Below are 22815 nucleotides of genomic sequence, written 5' to 3'. Positions count from 1 at the left end.
CATATCGGGGAATCTACCAACGATTATGACATTAAAATCTACCAACCAAAATGTACTACTAAGTACAATAAAAAAGAACAACGACTATTAAATAAAATATCCATGTAAGTATAATAGGAAATTTTAACGTGGAAATGTGGTAAATATGAAGATTAATATTTCTCTTAAGCAAAATATTTAGTCAAAAAATGTCCTACTGAGTGTTTGTACCAAAACCCAGTACATAATGTTCTCATTCCTACAAAATTTCACTCAGGTATTTCAACCTACGGACCCTCATTTTTTTGCACAAAATATACTAAACAGTAGAAATTTTACTAAAACTGGCCATACTGATATATCCAATTTTCGGTTTTTGTCTAACTTGCTGTCATTAATGAGAGGCAAAGGGAGATGACTTTACAACTGGATCTATTCTTGATAATGATAAATTATAATGCAATCCGTCGGGATGTTGATAGTTGATTGCTCTATCTTATAGTACATTGTGTCTTAAGGGCGGTAAATAAGGAATAACGAACGAGAGTCTATTAGAAGCCCAAAGTCGAAGACTGAGGGCTTTAATGAGTCGATGTTCGTAATTATAGTTCCGCCTGTGCGACATATAATGTTTTTCATCGTAAAAGAAAAACTAAAGTTTGTTCAAAAATTGCCGATACAGTTGACTACGCTCTTGCTAGTGCTAGCTCCCCGCCGCCTTTCTCCTCCGCAGCAGCAGCAGCGCACGCATTGACTCATTTACCGACCTTGGGCTTCATGACAAGAAAATTAGTACGCGCAATGATTCATTAATATTTGTTCGCAGCTTAATGCGAGTAAATAAGTTTCTCGACTCGACTGCTTGGCGCGAAACCGAGAAGAGAGATGGGATAAATGAGAAAAACAAAAATGAACAAAATCACTTACTTTACGTCTATAGAACATAACATATCATTTTGTTGGTATAGTTTTGCTCCATAATATATCCGTGCAGAATTACAGCTTTCTGATAGTCTCTGAGCAAAACCGCAGATCGACGGACGGACAAACACACAGACAGACAGATATGGTGAAACTATTAGGATTCCGATTTTTCATATTGGTTACGGAACCCTAAAAAGTCAGAACTAGCGGCTGCATGAGGTTGCACCCGGTTAAATAAAACGAGTTCCTTCGCGCCAAAACAGATGTCATAATTAATGTCAAATGTCAATGTCATGTCATATCATGTCAAGCCCCATAGTCATGCCCAGCCATCCCATCATGCTCCTTCGGTTTATTAAAAACAAAAACATGTTATTTTGAAATAAATAACAAGTACATAATCGAAGACAGAATCTATTATTGACTATTAAACGCAGTTTCTACGCAACAAATTATAGCAATGAGTCTATGGGTAGACAAGCACCGCCCGAGAGATCTCACGAAGTTAGATTTCCATAAAGATCAGGCTGCTCGGCTCAAGAATCTTGTTCAACAAAGTGATTTCCCTCATCTTCTAATCTACGGGCCTTCTGGGGCTGGTAAGAAGACCCGTATCATGTGTTTGTTGCGTGAACTGTACGGCACCGGCGTCGAGCGGTTGAGGCAAGAAACTATGAGTTTCACGACACCATCCAATAAGAAACTTGAAATTATGACTGTAAGTAGCAATTACCATATTGAAGTGAACCCTACAGACGTCGGAATACACGATAGAGTCGTCATCATGGACTTGGTAAAGAATGTTGCCCAGACTCATCAGATAGACTCGTCTGGGCAAAGAGAGTTTAAAATCGTTATCTTAAACGAAGTTGATGACCTTACTAAGGACGCTCAGCATGCCTTACGTCGAACAATGGAGAAGTATGTGTCTACATGTCGCCTTATCTTAATAGCTAACTCTATATCGCGCGTCATTCCGGCGATACGGTCAAGATGCTTGACTATCCGTGTACCAGCACCAACAGAGACTGAGATTGCAGCAGTTCTGCACACAGTATGCAAGAAAGAAGGCCTCAGTTTGCCTGCAGAGCTTGGTTTGCGCATAGCAAAGACAGCCGATCGCAATGTAAGAAGAGCTTTGCTTATGTGCGAGGCATGCAAAGTACAACAGTATCCATTTACAGCAGATCAGAAGGTTCCAGAGCCTGATTGGCAAGTATTCATTAGAGACACAGCTTCTATGATACTTTCTGAACAATCACCAAAAAAACTTGGTGAAGTTAGGCAAAAGCTGTATGAGTTATTAATACATGGTGTTCCACCAGATATGATATTTGCAGGGCTACTGCGTGAACTTGTGCGGAATTGTGATATGGCTATGAAATGCCAAGTGGCAAGTCATGCTGCTAAATTTGAGCACAGAATGAGACTAGGAAACAAGCCAATATTCCATCTTGAAGCATTTGTTGCTAAATTTATGGCTATTTATAAAACATTTGTGGAGGAGTCTATGGGTGACATGTTTTAAGTTATTTTAAGTTGATGTGTTTTTATAAAGCCAACCAGTGTCATTTTTAATAAACATTTCAAAGTATATCTTATTTTTATTTCATATTAACTTTTCATCTGTTAAGAATTCATTCATTTGCACTCTCGGGAACAACTCATTATTTTGGGATAAAAGTTATGCTATTTTTTATTCTGGTCCTCTACTTACTTTCGTATTTATAATATTAGTAATGAATCATTTACAGTTTACTTGTCTTTATTTATTTGTCTTATTTGCCTTTTAGTAGAGCAAAGATAGCTATTAATTATTCAAAGCTGCAACTTTGTGTAGAATTAAGGTTATCCATAATAGATTGTAACAAATGGTTAATCAGACAAAAAAGATTATACCTACTATTAACCCTTTGACCGCCATGGGCGGTAAAATACAACAGCTGAAAAAAGTGCCATAGTAGCCATGTCGGCATTTCGTGGCGCATATGGAACGAGTTTCAGAAATGCTGTGGCCGACCGTGGTGGTTAAATCTTAACTATGCATTGAAATAAAACAATGTTATAAGAGTACAATTCCATTTAATTAAGTACTGGGACGGGCATGCATTCCAACAATATTTTATGTAGTAGTAAAAAAAGTATGTTTTAAACTCCTGTTGAGTTAGATTTCCAGTAGTATTTGTAGACATAATTATTGTGTAATTTTGTTCATATCAACATTTTAATAATCAGACTAATATTGAATGAATGTTTTCAAACAAAGTTTTAATCCAGTAAAAAAAGATTGCTAGAAATGTCTAAACCTTTTCCAATTGGGATTGTCTAAAAAAAAATACTAATGCTTTTTAAATTTTTTTTGGATAGAAAGTCAATTATAAGAAACTAATTTAAATATTTTTTAAATTACTTTTTTTAATCAGTTATTGTTGAGCACCAGCATTATTTTCTTTATCTGTGGTGAAGTGAAACAAGTAAATAAGTATAGCTAACAATCAGAACTTAATTACAATATGAAGGAACTATAGTCAAAATAATATTTTACAGGAACTTTTCTGGCGAATAGTCTGAAATTCTCTACCACGGAATGCATGAGTGCTGTAACAATTTCATTGGTGAAGTGATCAAGGACAGATGGCTGGAGCTGCAGGATATTATCAACTATTCTGCTGTCTGTGGTCTTATCTGTAACAATTTTTTTTTATGCGTGTAGTGAAGTTGAGGGCTTAGGTATCTACCCAGCCTTATAATGCCAAATACATGTATTCATCACAGACCTACACTCTGTTTAATTTAAGGTTTGAATTAACAGTCAAATTGTAACACACGTTTCTCGGTATTTCAAATACAAACAGACTAAAAATACCAAAATATAAAATACATGTACATTTATTAGCGGTATTTATTACGTTTTTATTATAGAAGTTAACACAATTTTATATAGTTTCGTTAATTCAAATAAAAATGTGTGCATACCTTGCGGTATCCAGATGATGATACTAAAAGTCCTCAAGGGTGGGAGCTGTGCTGAGGGTGTAGGGGGGTGTAGGTACCTTTTTTCAGGTTTTAGCTCGTATCTCGAAAATTCGTTCGAATAGAATTATGATTACTTCAGACAAAAGTTTCTACATAAAATTTCCGACAAATTTGGTCATCTTTATTTTTGCTCTACGATCCATACTTTAGGAGCTACAGGATGTGTAACATCAACATCGGAAGCCATAGCAAAATCAAGAGAAACTTAACGAAGTTTCAAATATTAAAATAAATGGAGTTTCTAATGGTTTGTGGTATTCATCAACCTTATGTTTAGTGGGATAAAACATGTAGGTAATAGATATTTTTGAAGTTTTGGTAACGTTTTGGTATTGATGATTTTGACTGTACATTATGTACTTACAGTTGAAGGAAATCAAATTGTATAACAGGGCGGAACCTTTTTACAATCAATTTCAACGGTTTCTACAATGGGACAATTTGGCCAGAGTCAAGGTGAGACCTACGATGGTGAGATTACTTAGCTTTTGGCAGATGTATGGAATGTCAACATGACAGTTGCCGTGAAAAGATTCCACGTAAGTAATTCAATTTGTTCAACTGTAGGTATCATTAACTTCTACATAAAGGCTGCATTCCAACCGCAACATAATTAAACTTACTGCTGATAATTTCAATCGCAGCTAGCGTGCAGTCAGCCTACTCCGATTGCGCCGGGAAATCTACGGACAGCCAGCAGTTTGCAATTATGTTGCAGTTAGTATATAGTCCATCTGTAACGGCCCTATCATCATTACTTGAAATAAAAACCGGCCAAGAGCGTGTCGGACACGCCCAAATTAGGGTTCCGTAGCCATTACGAAAAAATTAAGTAATATTTTTCTACGGATTTCGTATTTTATACGGAATCTTCCAAGTTTAGGTATATTTTATACCTTAGGCTGCTATTTAATCATCAACTACTAATAATTCTCAAGCAAACTTAGCCGTTATAGTTTTCCTTGAAAGTTTGATATACTTACTACCATCCTGATTTTTTTCAAATTTTTCTACCCACCAGTTTAGATTTTAGAGGGGGGGGGGACGCACGATTTTAATGAAAATTTGCACTTTAAAGTTGAATATTACGCAAACAAATCACTCAATCGAAAAATCGTTTTAGCAACTTCCTGATGGTTTTAATAGATCTATCCAACGATACCCCACACTATAGGGTTGGATGAGAAAAATAAAATCATCCCCACTTTACGTCTATGGGAAGTACCCTAAAAAATTTTTTTTTCGATTTTTAATTGAACCATTTTGTCGGCATAGTTTACTTATAAGTATATCCGTGCAAAATTACAGCTTTCTAGCATTGATAGTCCCTGAGCAAAGCCGCGGACGGACAGACAGACAGACAGACATGGCGAAACTATACTATATTCCGTTTTTGCCATTTTGGCTCCGGAACCCTAAAAAGCTCTTATCTCAAAATCTAAATTCCTCTAAAATCTGTCTTAGTAAATTTTGCTAAGTGTGGTTCATGTGGATGAAACTTCAGTTTGATTTTACATACGTGATTTTTTCAAAGTAGTGGCGTTATGTATGTAAAAACACTTATTTCTACAAAAATTAAGAGCAATGTTTTAGAGTGGATGAGAGGTGCTTTTTATAAAAAATACCTAATGGACAGAGTGATCTACTATTAATAGGTACGTGAATAACCAGTATTCATTATCATCATCATCTCACTATACGTCCCACTGCTGGGAACACGCCTCCTCTCCCACGTGGGCCCAGTGCGGAATGGGAACTTCACACACCATTGAATTGCTTCGCATGTTTGTGCAGATTCCCTCACGATGTTTTCCTTCACCGTAAAGCTCGTGGTAAATTTCAAATGTAATTTCGCACATAAATATCGAAAAACTTAAGAGGTGCGAGCCGGGGTTTGAACCCACGATCCTCTGTATTAGAGGTCATAGGTCAAACCACTAAGCCACCAGCACGGCACCAGCAGGGGTCCGGGTACTACGAAAATCGAAGTTCGTGTGGTTCGGTCCCTCTGATGCTTATGACTACTATTTAATTTAATACGAGAGCGAGAGGGACGGTACGATACGATCTTCGATTTTCGAACTTCGGAGTAGGCCCTCAGTATTTAATCACAGTTGTACTGAGAAGGAGTTTGTCGAAACTCGTATGAGAGCTAGCGATTTTTTTTATTATTTGATGAAGCTATACTTCGTTTTTTTTTGCATTAGAAAGAAAGCAGGCGATCTTGACGTGTCTTTTTATTGAAAAACACTTTTGAAAAATAAGTCACAGCAAATTGTAACAACCATTTAATACCTAAATTATTTTGGTATAATAAGTACCTAATAGTTACCTACTGTTTTTTTTAAAACGTTTTTCAATAAAAAGACTTGTCAAGATTGCTTACCTTCTTTCTAATGCTAAAAAACGAAGTAGGTATAGTGTTGTCCAAAAAACTTTTATCGTTTGTTTTTACCTGGTTGTAGGAAATAAGTCGGCGTACGTCGATTTCTTACTGCTATCCTTTCAGGTCCAATGAGGATGTAGTCATCATTGTTGTAGTTCGTCCCAGACCAGGAATAAGTGATATTACTCTCTACCTCTTCTGAAATCAAAGTCATAATGGTTTAGCCAGGCCCCTCCTTTCCATTTCGTAAGTGCCCGCTCTGGGCGCCTCAAAGATTTTATACAGCCACGACGAGGGGGTGACTTAAAAAAAAACTTTGTCTGTCGGGTTGGGTACAATAGGGTATAATACAAAATTGGCCATATTAAAGTTTAGCTTTCGCAAATTTTTCGGTTCAATGAATTTCATTGTATTTTTGCATTTCCTTGAAGACCTGTTACTATTCCGCGCGACTCACGCCTCGCCAAGGTCGTAAGGAAATTATCCCCAAAATCAGATTCATTTTTACAACGCAGATTACGTATCCGTTCAATATTCCCTTTAATAAAAGGGGTCGGTTTTAATCTAAGGAGCGGAGAATACGGGACGTGACTGGGCTTGGGGAGAGAAATTATAACTACCTAGATGTAAACGTTATACTTATTACATGATACGAAATGGTGCCCCTGGCTGTTGTTAAGTGGGTTTTATCACCCTTTTATTAGGCAGCCAAAAGGTCTTAGTTCTTGGCCATGGAATGATCTAAAATGGTGTTCCTACTCTATTGGGTGAAGTGAACATTTTTATTAGGCAACCCGGGTTAGGCCTGGTTCTCACTTGTTGGAGTCGGGCCCGGATTTTAATCGGATGTCCCAGTGGCAGAACATTTTATATGAAGCTATTCACAGTTGCCCGACACTTTTGGCTAAACGTCAGCGGTTAAAGCCTGAAGAGGTAACAGGCAGGACAGACGGACGGACGGACAGTCACTTTCGCATTTATAACATTAGTAAGGATAAAAATTCAGCTTCGAAGCTCCAATTTTAATTTTGGTAATTGTACCTATATTCTGCGGCTAAATCATCCAAAACGGGCTTTAAGAATCCATTTTCAATATCCGTGCCGGTTATGCTTAGATGCAGATAGGCCCTTTGTGCAGGAGATGTGTTAGGTCTGGCTGGGCTCACTTAACTGCAAGCATCAAAGAGCTCATTACGTGCACTGGGTTGAACGGTCTGTTAATCATGCTAGCACTATAGGTAATTATGCAACGTTTTTGGTATCACAAAATTAACAACATCAATGTACCAGTACAATGTTATTTTGAACTAGGTCACGTTCACTCTGTATAAGTAAAGAAATGGTTTTTTCTACACGTTCGTACTGCTAAATTGTGGCATTGAATCAGGTTCAGTTAAGAAAATAGTATAAAGACTTTTAAAACTGAGTCACAGGACTCTTGAGCTAGGACCAAAATACTTGTCATCATCATACCGGCCGTAGGAAGGGGGTCGATCACTGATAAGCCTCTCCCATCGGTTTTTCACGTAAAAGCGAGTTTCCTTGCAGTAGTTCTTAGCTATGTTTCATCAAAGTTAGTGAATGATAAATACATAATGATAGTTTTTCTAACTCGGTTAGGGTGTTCATAAACCATTCTTACGTACCTATATCTATCGTGATGTATGAGGTCCTAGGTTGTGTCCTGTTGGCTATGGACATGAGAATTTCACCTTCCACGTGAAGGTCGCTGTTAAAGATGACACCGTTCATGAAGTTACGAAGCTGGAATCTGGAATCAATAGATAAGTAAACGTGACCGCAAAAGTATTTAATCAAACGATGTCTTTGCTGTTCAATAGAAAGGCGTCTTACGTCTTGTCAAATATTTAAATAGCTAAATGAATAAATAATCGCTACATCGCTTTGAAGCCGCGCAAGATCGAGCCAAATGGAAAACTCTTCTACGAGCCCTATGCCCCTAGTGAGGGATAAATAACAGGATCACATCATCATCATCACACCGCTGCTTTGACAAAACAGATTGAGTATAATAAATCAAGCGAGTAAGGAGTTCAGTTAATTTTTCCTTCCGCTTGTATTGATCACGGAGCGTGACTTGTGGTTTTCATTCTTTTGTATCGGGCTGAGTAGCTCGGGACTAATGATAAATAAACAACTCCGGCCGCGGCCACGATGAAACCACCCGTGAAAATATTGTTTTTCTTTGATGAGCGAGGAAATGGTTATTTACATTACGCATAGCTACATAAGCGCTGAAACTTAAAAACCGCATTATTATTAATAAGTTTCTGTCAAAAATTTCATTTTCGATACAAGATTTTTTTGCTTTTCTTGCATTGTCATCCAAACTTACATATGTATACATATTTGAATTCAATCCGATCACTGGTAGTGGGCAAAATTAACTTGCAAGATTGACCCAACAACAAATAACAACAATAAACAGAGCAGTTAACTAAATAAAGGTTTGAAATAAAAAGCGAGAGCGCTCAAGATCCTGCAAAAAAAAAACAATTTGGTGGTAGATTACTGGGATTTGAACCCAGGACTTTCAGCATGCGAAGCAGACACTACCACTGAGTTATGCCCCCAGATAGAGAATAATGCATATTTTGCTATAATATCAGCTAAAAACTAACTAACTAACTTCAGCTAAATTGCTGGCATAGTCTGACCTGTCTCAAATGAAAGACCACACGGCATTATAAATACAATAGTAGCCAATAGTTATTGTTATACCAACCTAACCTAACCAAAAAAAAGTTGAAATATTCCCGACATTGTTATTTAAAAGTTCAATATAAAAAAATTAACGAAAATGAAACCGACTTCACAAACTTTGACAATAATTTTCTACTAAGTAGTTTGATTGAAGTCAGTGCCTCAGCACGAACCAGCAGGAGTGGAACTATAGTCGTCTACCTCACCTACATACTATACATATATTGGGCTTCAATCCTGCTGGCTCGTGCTAGTAGAAAATTATTTAAAAGGTTTTTGAAGTCGGTTCCATTTTTAGGGTTCCGGAGCCAAAATGGGAAAATGTCCGTCTGTCTGTCTGTCCGTCCGTCCGCGGCTTTGCTCAGGGACTATCAATGCTAGAAAGCTGTAATTTTGTACGGATATATATGTAAACTATGCCGACAAAATTGTACAATAAAAATTAAAAAAAAAAAATATTATACCTACCATAGATGTAAAGTGGGGGTGATTTTTTTCCTCATCCAACCCTATAGTGTGGGATATCGTTAGATAGGTCTTTTAAAACCATAAGGGGTTTGCTAAGACGATTTTTCGATTTAGTGATCTGTTTGCGAAATATTCAACTTTAAAGTGCAAATTTTCATTAAAATCGAGCGTTCCCTCTAAAATCTAAACCGGTGAGTGGAAAAATTTGAAAAAAATCAGGATGATAGTAAGTATATCAAACTTTCAAGGAAAACTATAATGGCTAAGTTTACTTGAAAATTATTAGTAGTTTAAGAGTAAATAGCAGCCTAAGGTAAAAAATATACTTACCTATACTTATGGAAGATTCCGCATAAAGTACGAAATCCTTACAAAAATATTACCTTATTTTTTCGTAATGGCTACGGAACCCTTTTTCGGGCGTGTCCGACACGCTCTTGGCCGGTTTTTTGTTAAATTTTTTTCATAGTTTTTAGTGATTTGTAGCCAAAGTAGGTGTACATCTCACAACGATTCCATTCAGTACAAACACGGCATAGTTATATTATTTTATAACAGAGTACCAGTACCTACGGTCTTCTTTATCAGGGTCCAGTTTACCAAATGATACTTTATGAATGTAAATAGTTGACTTGATGTTAAAAATGCCAAAATCGCTATAGGTGTGCTTTAAAAATTCGAGGGTTGCCCTCGATTTCTCTAAGATCCCATCATCAGATTCTGACTTGGTGTCAATGGGACCACCTCGGAAGTTGTTCTTTAGAACTAAAAAAAGAATTTTGAAATTCGGTCCACAATTGGCGGAGTTATCGCGTAACCAACATACAAAAATAAACATGTATACACTCGAATTGAGAACCTCCTTCCTCCTTTTTTGAAGTCGGGTAAAAAGGGCACATCTAAATATTGAAAATTGAAATATCGATACCTAGTTAAAATATCGACGGTCAAAATATCGGAAATGTACCTAGGTACCTATGTTAGGTTAGGTGGTCTATATTATGTTGACAGTCGATATTTTAACTTTAGATGTACATATGTATTAATTTTCGATATTCAGATACGTCCCCCTCAAAAACGTTACACTGAAAACTTAGCTAAGAATAAGAACGCTCCATTTGAGAGCTATGTTGCCATTGCCACACACTTAGCGGTCAAACTTATAGCACCCCTCTTTTTGTGTCGGGGGTTAAAAACAGAACATGCATTGTTATTTTGTATGTGGTTTTAAAGTTACAAACTCCGAACCTTCTTTCAACGAGTTTAGTCCATTTAGCTCCAGTGACGTTGACTCTTCGCATCAAAAAGGTCACTCGTTGCTCTGGCAAGGAAACCACCACACTGTTCACTATAGTTGGATCGACTGGGCGCATGCCCAGATGGCCAGAGTCCATGAGGATGAAGAATGTTCGCAGACCACGCCGCAAGCAGTCTATGTTGTCGGCATGGCAGGATGGGAAGGGCAGAGGACTATCTGAAAATAAAATTTAGATGGTACAGGTTACAGGTAGCGTCCATGGTGTTAGGTACAACTAGAATGTTAATTTTCCTCGGGACTCGTCGGTTCTCGGTCGTCGGAAAAAAGAAAATCTTCTCTTTAGAGTTTCGAACGAGAAGAGCAGTTTGCTTTGCGGAGGTCCATATCAATGAACTGTGCCCTTAGTGTAAGTTTACGGTTCCAAAATACATCTCGATCGCGTTCGCGTTAAGATCTCAATTTGTATGGAAATACGAACAGCGCCTCTAGCGGAACGTTTGCGATGTTCGTGTTTCCATACAAATTGAGATATTACGCGAACGCGATCGAGACGTATTTTGTAACCGAAAACTTACACTAGGGGTACTGAAACAATACTTTGCTCACCCGTGACCTTATGGTATGTAGCTACAATACCTTATTATATTATAACTATAACTATCGTAAGGTCGCGGGTGAGCAATGTAATGAGATGAGGGCTATCGTTTTTTGTCTTACTAGATGGCGCCACTGTTGCGTGAGGTTTTTAAATGTGGCTTTCAAAGTCTGTTATTACGGGCGTGGAAACAAAGTTTAGATTAAAATCATATTTAATACATCTTAAAACCGTACCATAAAAATATCGAGCAACTACAGTCTTGCGTAGTCCCGTTTTGTTCGGAAAAAAAGGGAGGACAAAAGTTTTCGAATGGCAAAACTGTCTCAAAACACAGACATTCATTGCCCCTTATCGCATAATTGCCATAATTAATTTCAGGTAATGCAAAATATTCACAAAATTATTCTAATTATAAATAAACCCGCGTAGCTCACCCAAAAACTATGAAATTTGACATTTCGGAGACCTCACGCTACACTGGCGCCTCTAGCGGCGAATTCATACGCGATAGCCCTCATTGTTTCAGTTCATTAACAAACTAGTTTAATTATACACTTATGCTCTTACATACTGCTACTTGTACTATTATCTATTTTGTGATTCTGCTCCCACATGCACGCAATGTCATTAAGCAATAAAAGTCAAAACAAGCTATAATATAATTATTAAAGTAACGATTACAAATTTTAACGCTAGACTTACAGCCGCACTAAGTATGAGTTGCTTCATGTTATACAAGGTGGGCCCTGTAACAGGAGCAAAAAATTAAACCACAGCGTCCACTCTTAATCTTGAGCTAATTTAGTTAGGAGATTTTGATTTTTATTATAGATTAATTGGACAAGCAATGTATTGCGAAATCCGGCATTTTGTTACGTGACAGGCGATGTCATCCGGTATAATCGGGTTCGAAGGGTAAGATCCTATCCTCCGAACTTCTAAAGATTTTAAAATCCCCTGCCTCTTTCTGTGTCATCTTTAACCTTGCCCGACATCTTCAGAATCTCATGCATTTTTCATCACGCCGTTCGGCCCTAAACAAATATTAGATTGTACAACAAGAGCATAAAACGAGCCATTTTACCCGAGGCGTTCATATAGCCACCCGAGCCGGTACGGCGAGGGTGGATAGAGACGTCGAGGGGAAAATGGGTTTAATGCTCGAGTTTTACACACTACTTTTTACTTCGATGGCGAGGAAATGAAATAGCAACAGTGGAAACAATGATTCACTTTCTATGTACCTTTTATTTTGTTATGAGTTATTATAATAATTCCATTATTTTAATTTTACTGATTTATTATGATTGATTTGATTGATTTTTAGTTTTATATAAATGAAAAAATATTTAAAAAATATATAGAAACATTTTTGTTTGTGGCTGTTGACACCTGATTACCTTGGTCTTGAGTTGGTATTAGACTAGACTAGTGCATAAAAAGTCATTTTATGTCGCCTAGATCCAGCATAAACACCAACTTTGCGAGCATGAGAAGTGAAAAACAATTTTCTAATAAAACTACGTGGCGTTTTACTTTGTGCCATGTTGCAAACGCCGTGGCGTCACCTTGAGCGGGAAAACGGGCGCATAGGAAAATCGTCATGTCTTTCAACATCAATTTGATGGTGAATGACGATGCGTGGAGCATTATGTCAATTCCATGGGTCTTACGCAAAAATAAACTTGGATTGCTAAATACCCAATACACACTTTTATTTTCTCGCAGTTCTTGATCCTACCAATTTGGTTAAAATTTGCCATGTAGATAGCACGATATCGGGATAGACACGTAGGTTACTTTTTACCCCGATTTTTCTACGGGTTAGTTAGGAAAGTACTTACCTACGCGTGTAAATTACCGAAATCTACCGCTAAGACTCTTCTCAGCCTATAAACGTCCCACAGCTGAGCACAGGCCTCCTCTCAGAACGAGAGGGCCTGACCATAGTTCCTACGCGGACCCAGTGCAAATTGGGAACTTCACACATACTATTGAATTGCTTCGCAGGTCTGTGCAGGTTTCCTCACGATGTTTTCCGTCACCGTAAAGCTCGTGGTAAATTAAGCTAAGACTAGAGACGTGAAATATTGCTCCATCCATCTTGCTCGCGTGTTTCGGCGTGGAGAGTAAGACAGCCAGTGAAATTACTGGCACGTGAGGTATCCCATCTTAGGCCTCTAGATTGGCAACGCGTCTGCAATACCCCTGGTGTTGCAGATGTTTATGGGCGGTGGTGATCACTTACCTATCAACAGGAGACCCAGTTGCTCGTTTGCCATCCAGTCGAATAAAAAAAAAGTGAAATACGTAATTTTGGTAATTCCCACGGTAACCGGGAAAAATTCCGTAGTTAGGCGAACGAAGCAGCGAGCAAAGGCTATAGTTTCAAATAAAAATTGAAACTTAAACTGCATTATGTAAATAAATAAATATAAATATCACGGGACAATTCACACCAATTGACCTAGTCCCAAAGTAAGCTTAGCAAAGCTTGTGTTATGTTATGGGTACTAAGCAACGAATAAATATAATTATATAGATAGATACATACTTAAATACACATTAAACACCCAAGACCCGAGAACAAACATTCGTATTTTTCATACAAATATCTGCCCGACACGGGAATCGAACCCGGGACCTCAAGCTTCGTAGTCAGGTTCTCTAACCACTAGGCCATCTGGTCGTCTAAACTTCTAACGAACTTCTTTTAACTTCTTGCGATTTATAAACCGGTAGTACTAACTTGAACTTTAGCAGTGTGTAAATTCTTTTACTTACTATGTTTATTCTGCATCTTATTTATTAATGAGAATTAATGGCAGAGACGATTAAGCGAAACAGGTTAGATCCAACACCTGTTCGTGTATTTTGCAACCAATTATTTTTTTCTTCATATAAGAAGAATGCACGGACATCGAACAAAGCGTCTGTAAAGCTGACATTTAAAATTTTGCTCTTGTTTTCAAACATTAAAACGAAAACCTGTCCAAATAGTAAATTTGGACAGGATTTGATTATCTTTTTACATTTTTTAAAGGTTGATGGGACCAAACGAGTTTCGAATCTACCTCGGATAGCATGTTTTGAACAAGTTAAAAAGTCCTTAGTCGCCGTTCTACTTCATTGAAGGCCATTGACATGATATTTCCGCCAGGGAGGCCCTATATAATTACGAAGTGAAAAATTCGAACTTATATCTTATAATATAATCTTGCCGTCCCGTTTGACGCTTTTACTATTTAATACGAGAGTTAGAGGGACGGTATGATACGAACTTCGACTTTCGATTTTTTTAGTGTAGCCACCCTAGTGTTGCAGTGACAAGGCTGTCCAAAACCCAGTCCCGCGAGCCACTAAATGGCCCACCAACCCATTCGAATTTGCCCACCAACGCGTTGATTATAATTTGCTTATGATATTTGTGTATAATTTTAATAGTCAGGTACACCTTTAATTGTAATGGTCCGGCGTCGCCTTCGAATTAAAAAATTGCCCACCTAGAAAATGTATTAGCCAGCCTTGTAGAGTAAGGGTTGGGTCAACATGACACACAGTCACTAATTTCAAGATGAGACAGGAAAAATTGTTTGAAATACAAGATGATTCTGTCGAGAAGTTTATATGAAGAACATAGTTCGTATTAAGCTGTGCCAAAATCATCACAATCCAAAAGCAGAACTTTGCTTATCAAAGAAACTAAAGAAAGTACCTGCTTAATTTGCATTATTATTTCTGATATTTCATTGTGTAAACTTTAAGTAAACGTTCCCTTATGAATGTATCGTGATAAACCAAACAAGGAATTTGTTAAGGGTACTTAACATTAATCTACGAAACAATACGGTACAACAATAACAATTCTGGTTGAAAGGCACAGTGTTCAAGTCAATAGATATGTTCACTTTACCAAGAACATTTCACGAAGTTTGTTTGTATAGTTTTGGTTTATGAATGGAATAATATCAAAGTTCTGACACTTATCTTTAAGTGATCTTAGTGTATTTTATGCAAGTTTTTATTTTTATCTTATTTGATTATTTGTATACGTATGTTTAATCAATATGTTACAAAACGTAGTTGTGTTAAATACTTGTGACTTAATCAATAAATAACATTGCAAATTTGTTTCATTTCTTGCAGGTTTTTCCGAACTGGTGGTAGATTTTTGTTGATATTCATTAGTGCTTGTTGTAGCCTAAATAGAACAAAGATTATTTTGACTTTGAATCTTACTAAGTAGTCGAATTTGGTATGTCAATTTTGGAACAACATGATGGGCCTCCCCTATGTTCAGCAGTGGGATATTTAGTCAGTGATCCTCAATTAGTGTTTTCTACCTCACTTCACGAAACTTAGTTTTAAAATGTATTTTGGCAATTGTTATTTGCAAATATTTTTTTCGCTTAAATAAGCATTTAAGCGTGCCTCTAAGCCATATCACTAGCATATCAGCATATCACTAATTGAAAAACACTGAATAAAAAACTGTTACACGCATAACAAAATTATTAAGTACTTACTTTTGAAATCAAAGGACGCCTTGTAGGCTTTTTTAAAATATCGATTTAAGGCTTAAACTGACAGTTCTTGTATGGCAGGGCTTAAGACCACTTAAACCTAGATAAGTATATTTTATTTGTTTTTTTTTTAATTTGAATAACGCTTCTTCTTAAGCTTTTACGCAGTTTGGTAAAGAATAGTTGTAAGAAGTTCGAAAGCTTTTGGTTTTATCAAATATATTGGTCCGGGATGTTGGGTGCTGCTGATGTATGGCATCGTAAAAGCCAAAAGAACCGCTCTTATTCATTTGCTTAGTGCTGAATTTCTGATCGAAACAAGTGTACCTACCTAAAGTAAAGTTTTTTAACGTCAATTCATTTACTTGTGCTATTGGAAAAGTAAATTCCGGACCTGTTGTCAAACGTTGTTTTACAGTTAGCGTTATGATGATTTTCCTTATCAGACGATGCGATGTCACTATGACATTTTTTGTGAAAAGGTTCCACCCCACCATTTGATAGGTAATGTACCCGACAGAACCTGTTATTCATAAACATTTGTTAAGCTTCTGATAACAAACGAATGTGTAATGGAACCTTTAAATACCTAATCAATTTCACTATGATTTCCTTGGCAAAAGTATGGGATGTCAACATGACATTAGTAGCACAAAGGTTCTATCCTTGGTACATGATTCAGTTTGTTCGATTGTACCTATTTATCTGACACATTGAAATATATTATGTTTACCAATTACAGTCCATCCTTTTTGTGGTTTGTAACTTTATGTGAAAGGGGTTAGTTTGCACGTGTCTTTCCAAGAAAAGGTTTGCAAACAGACTTGTAGAATAGTAACTTGTATTGTGAAACGGGTTCCAATTATCCGTGCGTCCTTTGGCAAGTTCCCCAGAACAGACTAAATAATAAATGGAGTTGGGAAGTTTTGCCCGCAAGATTGCCGGGCATTATTCAACACCGAGCAATCGTTTTGAACACCCGGTTGATCCAGTAACTAATTTGTTTTCATCCGTTTTCCGCTCCGAGTACATGACGGCCATTTTTGATGAAGTCGATTCACTTCTGATGATGGAAGTAAGTGTTATCCGATATTTGTTTTGTTCGGGCATGAAATGCTGTGACCGTTTAAAAAAGACTCGCACACCGAGGGTTCCGTTCAAATTATTAAAAATATTTTTATAATATGACGGAACTAAAGATTTACGCTTTTCGCAATTATTCCTTTATCTGTGCTATAAGACGTTGCTTCGTACCAAATTTCAAGATTCTGAGTTCACGGGAAGTACCCTGTAGGTTTTGATTCCCTTGCGAGTGTCGATAATTTGCAGCATAAACGGCTGTATCTTTTGATTGCGTTGGCTTAGAAGTTTGATTTTTTCATAGTTCCAAAGGACAGTGACCTGAGTATTTGATATGAATTTCAGCTTTATATCTCCACGGGTTCCTGAGAAAAGAGTCTTGACAGACAGACAGACGGACTAAAAAAATGGTAAGTACTAATATCTTTACGTAAATAATAATGTGTAGGTATGTACACAGTGTTTTTAAATATTTATGGACTTAAATCTTGTTAGAACTTTACCGTGCTTGGTTTTGGACACCGACACTGAGAAAATTGTTCCCAAATGGGTTTCCTCAAAGTAAATGTACATTGGCTACGATAATCGCTCACTATCCTCCAGGCCGTCCGCTTGTTTAACCATCTTCAAATTAAAAAGGGATTCTAGACATGTGGTAAAGCGTTGCCAGACGTCCCGATTTTTAAATGAAAATTAAATGTCCCGCGCGGGACAGGCTCAGTCCCGCTTTAATAACTCGTCCCGGGATAACTCGCTGTCTGTGCAGGCAGCGTGCTGAAGCGGACTCACTCTTTTCTCATCCCCATTTGCTTATAATATAAATTTATATTTTGCAAAACGCACGATTACGAATGTCCCGCTTTCGACGAAATAATCCCGCTTTTTTCACTCAAAAAGTTTGGAAATCCCGACTTCTCAAAAAATAAATCTGGCAACACTATGTGGTATGTTTACCGCCGGGTTAGCCGGGAAATTAATACTCACTCAATGCTGCAGAATAGGTAGCTCACGAAAGGTATAGGATTTATTTTACAAGTCTCCTTTGAATTGTTAACCTACATTATAATATAACATTTTAACTGTCTATTTCACTACTCAATGTTAAATTTTGAGACAGATATTTATCCATGAGTCGTTAAACATGCTCTTAGCTTAGTATAATATTTTTTGCTTGCCTGCCGATCTGCAACCGCAAATAACTGGCCACATACCTAAACATAAGATTGTTGAAACCTAGCGCGACCACACTATCTAATTCAGTGGTTCCCAACCTTTTTTGTCCAGGAACAAATTTGATTTCATTATTGTTTCTCTTTTATTTTCTACTTCTAACTCACTGCTGGCTAACTTAGAGCACATCTACAAAATTGATGACTGTACTCGTAGGTGTCTTTTTTGACTCAGTATCTATATTCGTTTTTATCGGAAGGTTACTTATTGTAATTATATCTTAATTCATTTTGTAAGATACGAACTTCGATTTTCGAACGAACGATCGAAGGGGCTACCCCTTGGTTGAGAACCACTGCTCTAACCCCTACAAGCTAAGTAAACCGAGATGAGCGGGCTGACCCGTTCATTTTTAATCAACTTGTGTGGAACCTACGTTCACTTACGCTGCGTTAAAATTTAAAATAACTTAGCTCACCGTGTGTGAGCGAAATATTGTTTTCGTAAAGAAACTGACCAAGAGAGTGTCGAGCCACGCGCTGAGGAGGATTCCAAGTAAGGCAAAGAGAAACAGAGTCATTTTTATGTGTAAAGAGACAGAGAGATAGATTAGTGTCGTAAATTTCACATATACAAAAATAACAATACATCATCATCACATGAGCCGTAAGACGTCCTCTGTAGCACTTAGGACTTCCTTATAGACCTCCTGTTGCTTCATTTGCATGCGCCATGCATTCATTGAGAACCTGTGGTTTTAACCAGTCCATTCGTCCATCGCCTTGATAGAATAGAAGTCCTACGCTGAGCTTGCGCTGCAATAGATACGTGCAGCTCAAACAGGCAGGTTTTTCTATTAAAAATCAGTCAGCAAAATCGCAAATTCGTCCGTGAGACAAAGTAACTTTTTTTTAATTCAAGATAGTGCTGGGTCTACTCACTGAATTATTATAAATATTTGAACTTCACTTTGATCTGTCACTTTCACTTTAACACGAAAAAAGCGAGATAGGATCAAATGTGCTGATTACAATCTTAAATTTAATTTATAGTAAGTATTAATAATATATCTATAATAAATTACTTACATGAAAAAGAAATATTTAGATTTGGATTAAATATTTATTTGTCAAATGGAATGAATTTGCAACTAATCTATTTATTTTTATCTAATAGAAATCGTTATAAAATCATATTTATAGGTATGTATATAACATTTAAAATAAACTATTCAAATTCTTTTATTGTTTGTGAGGATTGGGTTACATTGTGGGTACAGATAACAATTTCATAAATTAGATAGGTACACCAATTCACTACCTTTTCAGGTTTACAATCAAAACATTGTAATAATAATAATAATAATAATAATAATACTTTAATTAAATGTCAAATAAAGTCATATAAATTAATAAGAATAAATATCCATTAGTCGCATTACATATTCAAAAATTCATTCATAAAACATTTTTGTACAACGAATCTGCGATTTGAATACATTTAAAATCATGTCTACGTCTATACGTTTATTGTTTAACCTTTTTAATGACCCAAAAATGAGGCTCTTTGCAGTATTAAAAATATGTCATATTTTACAAGTATACCTTCCGCCGCCTAACTTTGCCTAAAAGTTCATTGCCACGACTAGTGCCACAAAAACTATAAACTTATATTCCCATAATTGAATAGGCACATAATAATTGAATACCGTTAAGCGATTCGAACACAATCCGGGAGTAACGTAAAGACGTCGCATAAAAAATGTATCTCAAAAATGCGTCAAAACTGAGTATTAAGTAATGAACTTTTAGGCAGATTTATATGGCGCGTGGTATAGTTCTACGTTCATACAATACATGAGAAGGGACAGCTTTCTAGTAGGTAGCAAGAGTGAGCCGTGAAGCTGTGACTTCAAGCTCTACACTGACAGACGGACAGGCATGGCAAAACTATAAAAGTTCATCATTTTACCCAGAAGATGTCCAACATGACAGATAATTATGATTGGTTTTTTGGAGTCTTTTTGTATTTTTTATTTCAACTCCAAATTTGTTACTTTTACGGGTATCCCGTGAAACCATATCGAAAATACAAACTGAGACATGGATGCACAGAAAAACTCCAAAAAACCAATCATAATTTGATTGCTTATTAGCGACATCTCTTGTCTGGGTGAGCGGTTGGTTCCGAAAGAGTGTGACGTCTCTCGATGAGAGCGGAACATAGATGTCGCTAGTGCTGCTGCATAAGTAGCGTAGTAGAAATAAGCAACCTGAGATATGTATGCATAGGAAAAATTCGTGTTTAGATTCCTGTCCAGCGGTGGTGTAGGGGTTATAGCACGCAGCACGGATTGCTGAGGACCTGGGTTCGATTCCCAGCCCTGGTCTCTTTTTCTGTTTTTTCTGTGCATCCATGTCTCAGTTTGTATTTTCGATATGACAGATAATGCAACGCCAATAAAGAGCACGATGTAATTTTTCGGAATCGACATGGGAATTGAGTAAAATCCCAGAAATTCAATACAAATGCTGGCTCTACTGATTGACGCGTGCGAAGCCCCGAGTACCTAAACAGTAGTTTACCTACAATAAATTTAACAACCGCGCTGGGCCCGCGTGGGAACTACGTCCCAAGCCTTTTCATTTTGAGAGGAGACCTGTGCCCAGCAGTGGGACGTAAGGCTGGGATGAAATTTTACAAATGGCGAAAAAAAAATTATTTCACCATTATTATATGGCAGTTATCATGTCTTTTTTCTCTATATCATAAGGTCAAATTTTATTCATAAGTACACTATTTACATCAGTTATTAATTTATTTTATAATATCTTTCAATTTAAGCCAAATGATAATTGCTGCTTTAGATTAGTCTGTATAACGAGACTTGTTAATTACTTATTCATATTATTTACCTAAATGTGTCATAACAATTGTCAAGTTTGTAATACATTTTAATGATAATTTCAAGTTATTTCACTACCCTTGTTAACAGACTAATTTTATTTTTATTCGTGACGTGAGCCCCGCTTTATGACTTAATTTTTTCAAAGTCAGGTACAAGTATTACGCAAAATAAACACCACCAACCACCACCACCACCAATTATCTCTGTGCAAGTTTTTTTACTAGGTTATAGGTAGTTGATAGAAAGTTTTCTCTCCGCAATCGGGAACATTAATGAACCATATTTTGTGGCTACATCTCCAACTGTCCCAATAAAGTTTAACGTCCCACATAGGTGTAGTAGAATAAGGTAGCTCGCAACAAGGGTACCAGGACTTAATTTAATGGTACTTACGTGTCTCGTAGCTGTCTCTATGCGCTTTAAAAATTTGGCCACAACTCAGATTCCAACATAGAAATAAAATGCAGAGCAACCATTTTATGCATCTCGGTAACATTGTTCTGAGCGAATATATGAAACAGGACCGGTTGTTACAACAATCTTGGAAACACTGGGTTTTTAAAAATTATATTCCCTATGGTTATAAAACTCGTCTTTGTGATACTTTAAGAGTGAGTAGCTTGTAACCCGCGTCGCTCCATGTCAACTGCCAGTTACTGTTTAATTTCACATCCATACTAATATTATAAATGCGGAAGTGTTTGTATGTTTGTGTGTTTGTATGTTTGTCCGTTTTTCACGTCGAAACGGAGCGACGGATCGACGTGGTTTTTGGCATAGAGATAGTTTATGGGCCAGAGAGTGACAAAGGCTACTTTTTATCTCGGAAAAATGCACAGTTCCTGAGGGAACAGCGCGCGATACCTGAGTTTCACGCGAGCGAAGCCGCGGGCAAAAGCTACTTGGTACAGTCAAGGTCAAAGATATCGACACGGCCATAGTTACAAAAATATGTATACACGGCTTTATGCACTTGACATTAAGGCCGTGTATACATATTTTTGCAACTTTGACCGTGTCGATATCTTTGCCCTTGACTGTACATATAGTGGACCAATTTTTCAAGTACCTTGTGAAACTTCAGTTTTCTTGAATATATAATTATATCGATTTTATTTCATTTAGAACGAAAATAAGATAGGGAGATGGCGTACCTAATTGACTTTAAGTTGCAGAAATTTGTCATAAACTACATACTATGCTAGGTCTAAAACTAAACATAAGAAAGTAGGAAGTTCCTTTGCTATAACAGCGGGACAAGGCTATTAAAGATATTGAATTAAATTAAATGTAAAACTCTTTATTGTACATAATAACACATGAAATAACAGAACACAGGAAAAAAAAAGATATTCAAAGGCGAAACGACATATGTGATATTATTTTTGATAAATGATACTTTCTAAATGTAAATGCTTATCTTAATGCTAAAAATGCCAAAATCGCCTATAAAATTTGAGGCTTGCCCTCCATTTCCCTAGGATCCCATCATCAGATCTTGACTTGGAGACAATGGGACCACCTCAGAAGATTACCCTTTCGATTAAAAAAATAGTTTAGAAAATCGGTCTGAAATTGACTGAGTAATCGGTAAACATATATAAAAAAATAAAAATACAAACATTGGAACATACAACCTCCGTCTTTTTTTGAAGTCGGTTAAAAATGACGTAAAACAACTCAGTTACTTAAAGGCTTGTAAAACTTATTAAAGTTAAGTATTTCACCTTTTCCTGAAATCGTTTACCCATTTTTATTCTT

The 22815-nt window shown here is 36.8% G+C and overlaps 2 protein-coding genes across 4 annotated transcripts; one reads left to right on the top strand and one right to left on the bottom strand.

Annotated features, from left to right (window-relative positions):
- Positions 1–1204: 1204 nt before the first annotated feature.
- Positions 1205–2497, top strand: RfC38 (replication factor C subunit RfC38). Its single transcript, XM_074098847.1, has one exon. It carries the CDS (start codon positions 1364–1366, stop codon positions 2429–2431), a length of 1068 nt encoding a protein of 355 aa, XP_073954948.1. The 5' UTR covers positions 1205–1363; the 3' UTR covers positions 2432–2497.
- Positions 2498–2575: 78 nt separating this feature from the next.
- LOC141436016 (uncharacterized) lies at positions 2576–21597 on the bottom strand. 3 transcript variants are annotated; one of them, XM_074098848.1, is made up of 5 exons: positions 21448–21597; positions 10766–10991; positions 7972–8096; positions 6395–6523; positions 2576–3588 (listed from the first exon to the last, which is right to left on the bottom strand). In XM_074098848.1, the coding sequence occupies exons 1-5, from the start codon at positions 21548–21550 to the stop codon at positions 3410–3412; spliced, it is 762 nt and encodes a 253-aa protein (XP_073954949.1). In that variant the 5' UTR covers positions 21551–21597; the 3' UTR covers positions 2576–3409. The 3 variants fall into 3 exon arrangements, with proteins under 3 accessions (XP_073954949.1, XP_073954950.1, XP_073954951.1); XM_074098849.1 differs by lacking the exon at positions 21448–21597 and adding an exon at positions 17961–17994; XM_074098850.1 differs by lacking the exon at positions 21448–21597 and adding an exon at positions 12076–12096.
- Positions 21598–22815: the final 1218 nt, after the last annotated feature.

This window comes from Choristoneura fumiferana, chromosome 16, assembly GCF_025370935.1.
Source record: "Choristoneura fumiferana chromosome 16, NRCan_CFum_1, whole genome shotgun sequence".
Taxonomy (NCBI): Eukaryota; Metazoa; Arthropoda; class Insecta; order Lepidoptera; family Tortricidae; genus Choristoneura; species Choristoneura fumiferana.
Note: the sequence above shows the minus strand (reverse complement) of the source record. Positions and strands in the feature narration are given on the sequence as shown.